Source organism: Narcine bancroftii, chromosome 3, assembly GCF_036971445.1.
Source record: "Narcine bancroftii isolate sNarBan1 chromosome 3, sNarBan1.hap1, whole genome shotgun sequence".
Classification (NCBI taxonomy): domain Eukaryota; kingdom Metazoa; phylum Chordata; class Chondrichthyes; order Torpediniformes; family Narcinidae; genus Narcine; species Narcine bancroftii.
This window is the reverse complement of record NC_091471.1, coordinates 344,541,301-344,553,480: the sequence shown is the minus strand read 5'-3', so window position 1 is coordinate 344,553,480 and position 12,180 is coordinate 344,541,301. Positions and strand designations below refer to the sequence as shown.

General features: G+C 44.5%; 1 protein-coding gene across 2 annotated transcripts in view; it reads right to left on the bottom strand.

Annotated features, from left to right (window-relative positions):
* Nucleotides 1-12,180, bottom strand: part of LOC138759325 (E3 ubiquitin/ISG15 ligase TRIM25-like) — a 38,346-nt gene that overhangs the window by 17,928 nt on the left and 8,238 nt on the right. For both annotated transcript variants that reach the window (XM_069929544.1, XM_069929545.1), the window contains exons 4-7: nucleotides 11,874-12,104; nucleotides 10,130-10,301; nucleotides 7,580-7,642; nucleotides 5,013-5,117 (exon numbers count right to left, since the gene is read on the bottom strand). In XM_069929544.1, coding sequence (XP_069785645.1) covers nucleotides 5,013-5,117; nucleotides 7,580-7,642; nucleotides 10,130-10,301; nucleotides 11,874-12,104 — 571 coding nt within the window. The remainder of the gene's footprint in view (nucleotides 1-5,012; nucleotides 5,118-7,579; nucleotides 7,643-10,129; nucleotides 10,302-11,873; nucleotides 12,105-12,180) is intronic.

Sequence of the window (12,180 nt, the reverse complement as noted above, 5' to 3'; positions counted from 1 at the left end):
TCAGTCACTTCAGCATCGCTCGGTCCCCCCTCCCCCTCCCCCTCGGTCCCCCCCCCCTCCCTCCCTCAGTCTCTCCCACCCTCAGTCTCTCCCACCCTCAGTCTCTCCCACCCTCAGTCTCTCCCACCCTCAGTCTCTCCCACCCTCAGTCTCTCCCACCCTCAGTCTCTCCCACCCTCAGTCTCTCCCACCCTCAGTCTCTCCCACCCTCAGTCTCTCCCACCCTCAGTCTCTCCCACCCTCAGTCTCTCCCACCCTCAGTCTCTCCCTCCCTCAGTCTCTCCCTCCCTCAGTCTCTCCCTCCCTCAGTCTCTCCCTCCCTCAGTCTCTCCCTCCCTCAGTCTCTCCCTCCCTCAGTCTCTCCCTCCCTCAGTCTCTCCCTCCCTCAGTCTCTCCCTCCCTCAGTCTCTCCCTCCCTCAGTCTCTCCCTCCCTCAGTCTCTCCCTCCCTCAGTCTCTCCCTCCCTCAGTCTCTCCCTCCCTCAGTCTCTCCCTCCCTCAGTCTCTCCCTCCCTCAGTCTCTCCCTCCCTCAGTCTCTCCCTCCCTCAGTCTCTCCCTCCCTCAGTCTCTCCCTCCCTCAGTCTCTCCCTCCCTCAGTCTCTCCCTCCCTCAGTCTCTCCCTCCCTCAGTCTCTCCCTCCCTCAGTCTCTCCCTCCCTCAGTCTCTCCCTCCCTCAGTCTCTCCCTCCCTCAGTCTCTCCCTCCCTCAGTCTCTCCCTCCCTCAGTCTCTCCCTCCCTCAGTCTCTCCCTCCCTCAGTCTCTCCCTCCCTCAGTCTCTCCCTCCCTCAGTCTCTCCCTCCCTCAGTCTCTCCCTCCCTCAGTCTCTCCCTCCCTCAGTCTCTCCCTCCCTCAGTCTCTCCCTCCCTCAGTCTCTCCCTCCCTCAGTCTCTCCCTCCCTCAGTCTCTCCCTCCCTCAGTCTCTCCCTCCCTCAGTCTCTCCCTCCCTCAGTCTCTCCCTCCCTCAGTCTCTCCCTCCCTCAGTCTCTCCCTCCCTCAGTCTCTCCCTCCCTCAGTCTCTCCCTCCCTCAGTCTCTCCCTCCCTCAGTCTCTCCCTCCCTCAGTCTCTCCCTCCCTCAGTCTCTCCCTCCCTCAGTCTCTCCCTCCCTCAGTCTCTCCCTCCCTCAGTCTCTCCCTCCCTCAGTCTCTCCCTCCCTCAGTCTCTCCCTCCCTCAGTCTCTCCCTCCCTCAGTCTCTCCCTCCCTCAGTCTCTCCCTCCCTCAGTCTCTCCCTCCCTCAGTCTCTCCCTCCCTCAGTCTCTCCCTCCCTCAGTCTCTCCCTCCCTCAGTCTCTCCCTCCCTCAGTCTCTCCCTCCCTCAGTCTCTCCCTCCCTCAGTCTCTCCCTCCCTCAGTCTCTCCCTCCCTCAGTCTCTCCCTCCCTCAGTCTCTCCCTCCCTCAGTCTCTCCCTCCCTCAGTCTCTCCCTCCCTCAGTCTCTCCCTCCCTCAGTCTCTCCCTCCCTCAGTCTCTCCCTCCCTCAGTCTCTCCCTCCCTCAGTCTCTCCCTCCCTCAGTCTCTCCCTCCCTCAGTCTCTCCCTCCCTCAGTCTCTCCCTCCCTCAGTCTCTCCCTCCCTCAGTCTCTCCCTCCCTCAGTCTCTCCCTCCCTCAGTCTCTCCCTCCCTCAGTCTCTCCCTCCCTCAGTCTCTCCCTCCCTCAGTCTCTCCCTCCCTCAGTCTCTCCCTCCCTCAGTCTCTCCCTCCCTCAGTCTCTCCCTCCCTCAGTCTCTCCCTCCCTCAGTCTCTCCCTCCCTCAGTCTCTCCCTCCCTCAGTCTCTCCCTCCCTCAGTCTCTCCCTCCCTCAGTCTCTCCCTCCCTCAGTCTCTCCCTCCCTCAGTCTCTCCCTCCCTCAGTCTCTCCCTCCCTCAGTCTCTCCCTCCCTCAGTCTCTCCCTCCCTCAGTCTCTCCCTCCCTCAGTCTCTCCCTCCCTCAGTCTCTCCCTCCCTCAGTCTCTCCCTCCCTCAGTCTCTCCCTCCCTCAGTCTCTCCCTCCCTCAGTCTCTCCCTCCCTCAGTCTCTCCCTCCCTCAGTCTCTCCCTCCCTCAGTCTCTCCCTCCCTCAGTCTCTCCCTCCCTCAGTCTCTCCCTCCCTCAGTCTCTCCCTCCCTCAGTCTCTCCCTCCCTCAGTCTCTCCCTCCCTCAGTCTCTCCCTCCCTCAGTCTCTCCCTCCCTCAGTCTCTCCCTCCCTCAGTCTCTCCCTCCCTCAGTCTCTCCCTCCCTCAGTCTCTCCCTCCCTCAGTCTCTCCCTCCCTCAGTCTCTCCCTCCCTCAGTCTCTCCCTCCCTCAGTCTCTCCCTCCCTCAGTCTCTCCCTCCCTCAGTCTCTCCCTCCCTCAGTCTCTCTCTCTCTCACAGTCTCTCTCTCTCTCACAGTCTCTCTCTCTCACAGTCTCTCTCTCTCACAGTCTCTCTCTCTCACAGTCTCTCTCTCTCACAGTCTCTCTCTCTCACAGTCTCTCTCTCTCACAGTCTCTCTCTCTCACAGTCTCTCTCTCTCACAGTCTCTCTCTCTCACAGTCTCTCTCTCTCACAGTCTCTCTCTCTCACAGTCTCTCTCTCTCACAGTCTCTCTCTCTCACAGTCTCTCTCTCTCACAGTCTCTCTCTCTCACAGTCTCTCTCTCTCTCAGTCTCTCTCTCTCTCAGTCTCTCTCTCTCTCAGTCTCTCTCTCTCAGTCTCTCTCTCTCAGTCTCTCTCTCTCTCAGTCTCTCTCTCTCTCAGTCTCTCTCTCTCTCAGTCTCTCTCTCTCTCAGTCTCTCTCTCTCTCAGTCTCTCTCTCTCTCAGTCTCTCTCTCTCTCAGTCTCTCTCTCTCCCAGTCTCTCTCTCTCCCAGTCTCTCTCTCTCCCAGTCTCTCTCTCTCCCAGTCTCTCTCTCTCCCAGTCTCTCTCTCTCCCAGTCTCTCTCTCTCCCAGTCTCTCTCTCTCCCAGTCTCTCTCTCTCCCAGTCTCTCTCTCTCCCAGTCTCTCTCTCTCCCAGTCTCTCTCTCTCTCCCAGTCTCTCTCTCTCTCCCAGTCTCTCTCTCTCTCTCAGTCTCTCTCTCTCTCTCAGTCTCTCTCTCTCAGTCTCTCTCTCTCTCAGTCTCTCTCTCTCTCAGTCTCTCTCTCTCCCAGTCTCTCTCTCTCCCAGTCTCTCTCTCTCCCAGTCTCTCTCTCTCCCAGTCTCTCTCTCTCCCAGTCTCTCTCTCTCCCAGTCTCTCTCTCTCCCAGTCTCTCTCTCTCCCAGTCTCTCTCTCTCCCAGTCTCTCTCTCTCCCAGTCTCTCTCTCTCCCAGTCTCTCTCTCTCCCAGTCTCTCTCTCTCCCAGTCTCTCTCTCTCCCAGTCTCTCTCTCTCCCAGTCTCTCTCTCTCTCAGTCTCTCTCTCTCTCAGTCTCTCTCTCTCTCAGTCTCTCTCTCTCTCAGTCTCTCTCTCTCTCAGTCTCTCTCTCTCTCAGTCTCTCTCTCTCTCAGTCTCTCTCTCTCTCAGTCTCTCTCTCTCTCAGTCTCTCTCTCTCTCAGTCTCTCTCTCTCTCAGTCTCTCTCTCTCTCAGTCTCTCTCTCTCTCAGTCTCTCTCTCTCTCAGTCTCTCTCTCTCTCAGTCTCTCTCTCTCTCAGTCTCTCTCTCTCTCAGTCTCTCTCTCTCTCAGTCTCTCTCTCTCTCAGTCTCTCTCTCTCTCAGTCTCTCTCTCTCTCAGTCTCTCTCTCTCAGTCTCTCTCTCTCTCAGTCTCTCTCTCTCTCAGTCTCTCTCTCTCTCAGTCTCTCTCTCTCTCAGTCTCTCTCTCTCTCAGTCTCTCTCTCTCTCAGTCTCTCTCTCTCTCAGTCTCTCTCTCTCTCAGTCTCTCTCTCTCTCAGTCTCTCTCTCTCTCAGTCTCTCTCTCTCTCAGTCTCTCTCTCTCTCAGTCTCTCTCTCTCTCAGTCTCTCTCTCTCTCAGTCTCTCTCTCTCTCAGTCTCTCTCTCTCTCAGTCTCTCTCTCTCTCAGTCTCTCTCTCTCTCAGTCTCTCTCTCTCTCAGTCTCTCTCTCTCTCAGTCTCTCTCTCTCTCAGTCTCTCTCTCTCTCAGTCTCTCTCTCTCTCAGTCTCTCTCTCTCTCAGTCTCTCTCTCTCTCAGTCTCTCTCTCTCTCAGTCTCTCTCTCTCTCAGTCTCTCTCTCTCTCAGTCTCTCTCTCTCTCAGTCTCTCTCTCTCTCAGTCTCTCTCTCTCTCAGTCTCTCTCTCTCTCAGTCTCTCTCTCTCTCAGTCTCTCTCTCTCTCAGTCTCTCTCTCTCTCAGTCTCTCTCTCTCTCAGTCTCTCTCTCTCTCAGTCTCTCTCTCTCTCAGTCTCTCTCTCTCTCAGTCTCTCTCTCTCTCAGTCTCTCTCTCTCTCAGTCTCTCTCTCTCTCAGTCTCTCTCTCTCTCAGTCTCTCTCTCTCTCAGTCTCTCTCTCTCTCAGTCTCTCTCTCTCTCAGTCTCTCTCTCTCTCAGTCTCTCTCTCTCTCAGTCTCTCTCTCTCAGTCTCTCTCTCTCTCAGTCTCTCTCTCTCTCTCTCTCTGCTTGCAAAACCACACAGAAGGATGAGTGCAAGCCTTTTTTATATACACATGACTATTGTGCTTTCCAACCACCTGAGTTGTTTCATATTCCTTGAATGTTGGCAGACCTACAAGTCCTTCAATCATTTTCCATTTTATCTCCTTACAATATTAGATCTGCAAGTCAATGGAAGGATAAGGGGGCTATGAGATTGAAAGAGATGAAAACTTAATAAAATGTGAAGAAAGTGGTTTGAGAATTTTACAAGCTGAGAAGTTCTGAAAAATAAATTAATTTAATCGTACAGAACCATATTGCAGGGAGACCATTAGCATGGGTGAGAAGTGTGTGTGTGTGTGTGTGTGTGTGGATCAACTCAGAGGTAGGCAAAATCAAGTACTGTTGAAGAACTGTTGAAATAAAGCAAACTCCATCTGCACAAATTTTGTGCTCAGTAATGCACAAGTGAAAACAATTCACTTCAAGAAACGGCATCATAATATTCATGCCACATATTCGATAATTTGCAAGCATCTCACCAGTTATTGAAGAATTTGGAACTGGCCAAAGGTCTTGAGGATAGGATGACATGAGAGGCTGAGGAATGCTGCAGAGATTAGTTGCCGGAATGGATTGAAAATCAACTGTAAAGACGTTAAATGGGAAATCGCCACATTAATGAAAATGCTCCAGAAACCTTTCAATATCTAGTATTCTACTTACAGTAGACATTCAAAAATCCAGGTACCAAAATTCTGAAAACTATCACTTTTTAAATTTACCAGTCTTTTACGTGCATGTGTAAGCACCACAGAGGCAATAAAAGTGTTGACTTCATTTTACTTTAAAACTGCTCACTTTGATCAATGAAGCCTGCGGTATTTGCTGAAGAATAAATGTATCTAAATGTACCTGTTCATCTCTTCTTTGTTCCTCCTTAAATTTAAATTTTAAAAGTACTGCCCAAGAATCCAGCTGATCAGTTCGGATTTTGGGTCTTCTGCTGCATTTATGTTTCAAGACTTTTTTATTACTCTTGGCTCCTCAATAGGTAGGCCCAAGAAGTCACTTAACTTGGTGCTTGAAATGAATGATATTTGGCATGTATGAAAGACCCCAAGATGCAGATTATCAATTGGTGGTGAAAGGAAGCAGCTGCAGCTTTGCTCTGAACACCAATAATCACAAGATCAACATGGATAAGGAAAACTAATTTGCCCAATTTCATTTAATGAAATAACCAGAAATAAAAGACAAATTTCAGTGGCTGTGATCATGAAAATAATAAAAAATTGTCTTAAAATCCTATCTGGTTCAACAATCTTTTACAAAATAAACTGCCATCTTTACCTGTTTTGTTTCCTGTATTATTCCAGGCCAACAGCAACTTGGCTAATTTCTGACTGCCCTCTGATATGACCAAGCAAGCCAATCAATCCGTTGAAACAAATCAACAAGGCCTTTACCACAAGGACAATAGCAGCAGTTCACACCCACCTTCTCAAAGTCCAATAAGAGATATGTAATAAATTTAAAATAACACTGTTCATTAAATTACAGTTCTGTATTTCACCAATTCAATATGTAAATTATTTGATATCAAAGTTTTGCCTGTACTGTGACAGAGTATATAGAAATGTTTTTGGGAGATAAATTGGGAAAGGTTTGTTAGAGTAGGTCACATGCAAACACTTTAAAAAAGATCTTATTTGAAATACTGCTTTATTCTGGCCTATTATTTTGAAATTTTTTTTAAAACCTGCAGATGCTGGTACCTAAAATAAAATCTATTTTTAATCCATATAAACTTTACATTTTCATGTCTCAATGTGAACCACGAATATGAGCTTTCAAATTTTAAATTGCTTATTAAAACTGACTTCCTCTTTTGATTTAATGTAACATTCAGTTTATACTTTCTCCAAACTAGCTCTCAGCCACCAGCCATGAGTCCTACCAGCCCAAATTGTGAGTCAGTTCCTGTTCTTGATGCATAACCATCATTTATTTGTTTACGCGCTAATTTGATTGGGGCAGAAACCAATTTTTAACGTGCTGATTTTGGAGGGTTGTAATTGGTGAAATTCATGTTCTGTTGATCACTCAAAAAGATCATCTAAGGCATTTAAAAAAAACACCAGTGTCTTCCTTCCACCTCACTTACTTTAAATCACACTTCCAGATCAGGAAAAAAAAAGTTTTTCTTCATAACCTATCAACTACAAAATACATCATTCCCTCTGGAAAGCAGATTTTTTTATTTAATCCTCCTTATACACAAGTACCTTTTATCCTTCCTTGTGAATATTCAAGATTTCTTATTTTAAAACTACTTCTAAACTCATTTGTTATCATACATATCATTCACTGTAGAAGAAACCTCATTTCCCTTTCCCCAACTCATCCTGTGCACAAACCATATAATCCCTTTTTCTGCAACCATAACTGGATCTGGTAATTAAGGTGTAGCCTAACCTCACTATTAGAGCTTAATCTCTCCAATAAATAGAACAGCATTTCTAGATCAATAGCCTTGGCCTTACAGATTTTGACCAAAAACTCATTTTTTTTCTAATTAGATAATGAATTAAATGAATTTGGTCATTATAAACGCCAATGGGTTCAACGGAGAGACATGTTAGTGAATTATAAACGTGCCAAGAATTACAAAACAGACAATCAAAATGCTTCGATCTTTTAATAGTTTAAGGTAAAACTAAAACATTCACTTTCCAAAAGCCTCTTCAGTACATTGTAACCCTCGGTGTTAACCTCTTTGCTGTTATAGGTAATAAAAGAACACTATGTCACTGTATTTTATATAATTGGATTGAAAGAGGAACATTGGACAGCATATTAAGAGAATTCCATTACCCGACAAATATTTTATATCCAAATGTGGAACTAAATGAGCTTTGAGCCTAATCACACTGGGAATGTGTCTCATTGGACAATGCAACACTCACTCAGCTAACTCATCACTATGCCAGGATAAAGTAAGCAATCAGCTCTTGAAAAGCGCTTTTAATCTACTTATAACTCAAGAACATGAATACTTACAATTCAGCAAAGCTACAGTTAAAAATGGTAACTGAAAGGAACTTACCCTTCTGCTGAGGTGTTGAAGAGTCCTGATGCAATTTGGGATACTGATTACCAGTCCAAGATCCTGAAATACAAACACTTTTATTTTTATTTAAGTGAAAAGCCAACCATCTCGGTGAGATTTTGAAAAACTGAATGGGATATTATAATTGACATGAATTGATAGAAAATTACATTCCCATCCTCAGAATGATAATTGGACAATATCCATTTTCAAAGATTGTGCTGAACTCAAAAGAAATACAAACTTGAATACAAATTACAATCTGTTTTGTGCCAGCATACTGCTTTTTGCAAAAGATTGACATCAATAAGAAAATTGAAAAATGAATTACATCATAATCCAAATGAATTTGCTTCTTGTGCAAATTAAATGTAATAAAGCAAAGTTCGAAAATCCCGCACCATTCAATATTTAAAGAATTCTAAACATAAAACATTTCTTTAACTTTCTGACTGTCAAACACTTTTACTTGGGATTTTAAAACTTGAGTCACACTAAAAAGTTATAATAGACACTAGAAAAATTCCTATCTGTATACTGTTACCTAGAGTCAAAGACAGGTGTTAAAAGGCTGAAGAAAGCAGCACATTTAGCATGGCCATTAGTGCAATGCAATTACAGTTTCAACGACTTGGGTTACAATCTGGCACTGTCTGTAAGGAGTTTGCACATTCTCCCTGGGTCTGCATAGGTTTCCCCAGGTGCTCCTTCTTCCCACCCCACCCTCCAAAAATATAAGGGGTTTCTAGGTTAATTGGTGTATGTGGGTGGCATGGGCTCATGGGGTGGAAGAACCTGTTACCATGCTGTCTCACTAAAATTACAAAAAGCTTCAATAACTTTATTTTTAAATAGGGACACACACACACACACACACACACGCACACACATATACATTAAATATATATTTTTGTTTGTCCATTTATTTATTTATGATCACATGCCATTTTCACAAGTGCCTGTTTCCTGCTCTAGCTCTCTATCCAAACAACGGTCTTTGATGTTCCACCCCCAAATGGACCCCGATTGACATTACTCATGCTCAAAATTGGGTCTAAAGGATCAAACAGCACGTAATGTAGGTCTGTGACCACTGGCATTCTGTAGGGATCAGTGTTGGAACCCCTGTTGTTTGTGATGTAAATAAATGACTTGAATGAAAAAGTAGTGGGTTAGTGAGTTTGAAGATGACATAAAATGGGTGGAGCTGTGCACAAGGTAGAGCACGATCAAAGAATACAACAGGACATAGATCAATTACAGATATGAACAGAGAAATGGCAGATGGAGTTTAATCCAGAAAACTGTTAGGGGAAAGTACACAGGTATTAGCAGGTACCTTTTTAAAGCACTGATGTCCAAGGGATCTGGAGTCCAGATCGAAATTGACCAACGCAACAAGATAAAAGCATATTTGGCATGTTTGAGTAGAACGTTAAGGAGTGATGTTGCAGGTGCATTAGCATTTTGGAATTTTGTGTGCAATTTTGGTCTCCCAATTAAAGGAAGAATATGGGCTCTTCGGAAGAGATTATACCTAGATTAGGGGGTATGAGCTATGGGGAGATGTTGGACAAACTGGGGTTACTTACTCTGAAGCATCAGAGTCTGAGGGAAGACTTGATAAAAGTTTATAAAATTATGAGAGGCATATATAGAGTGTCAGAATATTTATTTCTGAGTTAAAAAAATTGTCACATACTAGATACATGCATTAAAAGTGAGTGGGAAAAGATTAAAGAAGTGCAGAATAAGTCCTGTTTTTCTTCCCATAGAAAGAGGGACAGGCCGGCTCGGCTAATGATCGAAGCAGATACAATAGAAGCATTAAAGAGGGTTGTTAGGTCTGCTTTGTTCATGAATGAGTGAGACAAACACCAGACTGAGTCGAAATCAGGGTTCTTTGTTCTTTATTACCGGATTGTAACACTTGCAACTAACAATGTTAGTTGGAGAATGCATTCTCCGACTAACATGGTTAGTCGCAAGTGTTACAATCCGGTAATAAAGAACAAAGAACCCTGATTTCGACTCAGTCTGGTGTTTGTCTCACTCATTCATGAACAAAGCAGACCTAACAGGGTTCTCTATGGAAACATGGCCATGCAGGAAATAGAGGGATATCATGTTAGGGCAGCAGAATTCAGTTCAATTTGGGCATCACGTATGGCACAAAAATCCTGTGCTCTATAGTTCTATTTTCTATGATGAATGATAATTCATGTGCTTTTCCCAGCCGGCTGAAACTATTTCCTAAAGAGGATATGTGTATAGCTAAAATATGGTCATGTCCCACCATATTGACACCATCATAAAGCATCCTTTTGGATCCAACTGGATTTCTCGATAAATACTTTCAAGAATATTATGCAAGAGCAACAGGTCAACTTAAAGTGTGAGAGGACAGGGAGAGTTAAAGCACCAATGGGTGAAGTTTGTCTGTAATTAACTAGTACTCAACATCATGGTTCGCACAGGATTGACCATCTGAACTAACAGCTTCAGAACTGAGGAAGAATGGGAAAATATACAGTAAAACGGCAGTACCATTTTCTTTAATTGAGGGCAGCTTCTCCCGACAGGCTACACGCAGTTGCTCTGTAATATCTTTAGTTAGTTCGATAATAATGCACTTTAAATCCGAGAGCTGTTTATCAATATCAGTGTCTAATACGGGTAAAACCTGAGCTGTCTCCATCTTTTCCAGAGTTTGAAATTCCTACAAAGCAAAACATCACAAGATTAACTTCCTTGAATGACTTGCTCTCATGTAAATTGCACACTACATCTCTGAACAATGCTTCTTTTGATTCACTGCTAACCTATGGGTGTGAATGACAAGTTTACTGGCTTGTCTTGTTCCCTCGCCCACCTCCACTTCGTTGACATTAAAAGGGGTACTTTCCATGGATGACAGTGTGGCCACCGGTGCAATAATTGAGCAGTGTTACGATTGCAAGTGTTGTCTGCACAGAAATATACATAAAGCTTTATGATTTCAGAAAAATTCTACATTTTCCAACAGTCTGGAAGAACTGGTGAGTAGCAAAACCGAATTGATTAAATTTAAAATTTAAACATACAGCATGGTAACAGGCCTTATTGGCCCACAAACCCATGCCACCCAAGTACCCCAATTAACCTGCAACCCCCATCTGTTTTGAAGGGTGGGTGGAAAAACTGGAGCACCCATAGGAAATCCACACAGATACGGGGAGTACATACATACTTCTTAAAGACAGTGGCAGATTTGAATCTGGGTCGCTGATCCTGTAATAGCATTGAACTGACACTACAGTAACCATGCTGCCCTCTTCTTTGACATTGCAACGTTTGCAGGGACATCGCAAACTATGATCCGATCTTGAGCTTCCAAAGACATTAATTAAACTTAGATAGCAGGCAAAGCCACAAGTTCAAAATCAAAAACATTCCCATTCTCATGACTTGGGGCAAAATTTAGAGGCCTGCAGCAGAGGTTAATGATGTGATTGGAAAACCAGCCTAATCACTCTTGACATTAATAAAGTGCATTGATGCAGATCTATGTACAATCCGGCACTGACTATAAGGAGTTTGTATGCTCTCCCCGTTACTGCGTGGGTTTCCTCCCAACCTTCAAAATGTACTGGGGATGTAGGTTAATTGGTGTATTGTGGGCTGTTACCATGCTGTACATTTAAATTAAACTATAAATTATATGTACTAACATTTTGTCAAGAAAGGCATAGAGGCAAGTCTTCATCCCAAGAACAAGAGTTAAAATAAATGTGTGAACAAAGGTCTGTCTGGTGCAGTTTGGCCATTTCAAAGCTATTCCTGTGGATAATACTGTTTATCCAGAAACATCTGCATCCTAAACATTTGATAGCACAAGATCAAACCAATCAAATTCCCTATTAGATCTCCAAGAGTAACTGTGAGAGAAGAAATCTAAGGAAGTTTCTGCCAATCTTTTAAATTAAGGCTAATGAGGCAAGGTATCCAAGTTTCTATCTTCCCATTCTGTCAAACCAAGAATGAATAGAATATCAGAATTCCTAGGCACCTGTAAAGATAGCAACTTGTCCCCTGTTAAGCAGTCTTTATTCAAATATGTGCTCTTGAGAAACCATCTGCCTCCTCATGCAACCCTTAATTCAGTTAAGTCACTGAACATTTATAATGAAATTTGTCGTTTAATAAAGTAACAAATTCTCATTTCTGATCATTGTACGAACGAAATCCTCCAATGCCAATGGCAAAAAGACGAGAGTTTCAACAAAAGCTTTGTCCAGTCAGTCTTGCCTACCTTTAAGAGCTGAATGCTGTCAGATTTTAAGAGCTGCTCTATGTCGTCAGTCTTCCTCTTTAGTCCAGTGCACCTCTGGTTCAGCCAGCTCTGGATGCTGTCAGCTTGCGCCAAGGCAACGGCCTCCTCACTCTCAATTATGCTTCTTACAATGCTCTGCGACTCTTTAATGCAGTTGATAAGATCGTCAAAGCGATTATCAATGTCAGATCTCACTTGACACGTTGTTTCCTGATGAATGAATCGAAGATTCCAGAATCACTCAGAATTCAAACAAAGAATGGAACAACTGCTATCTTTTAAAAAA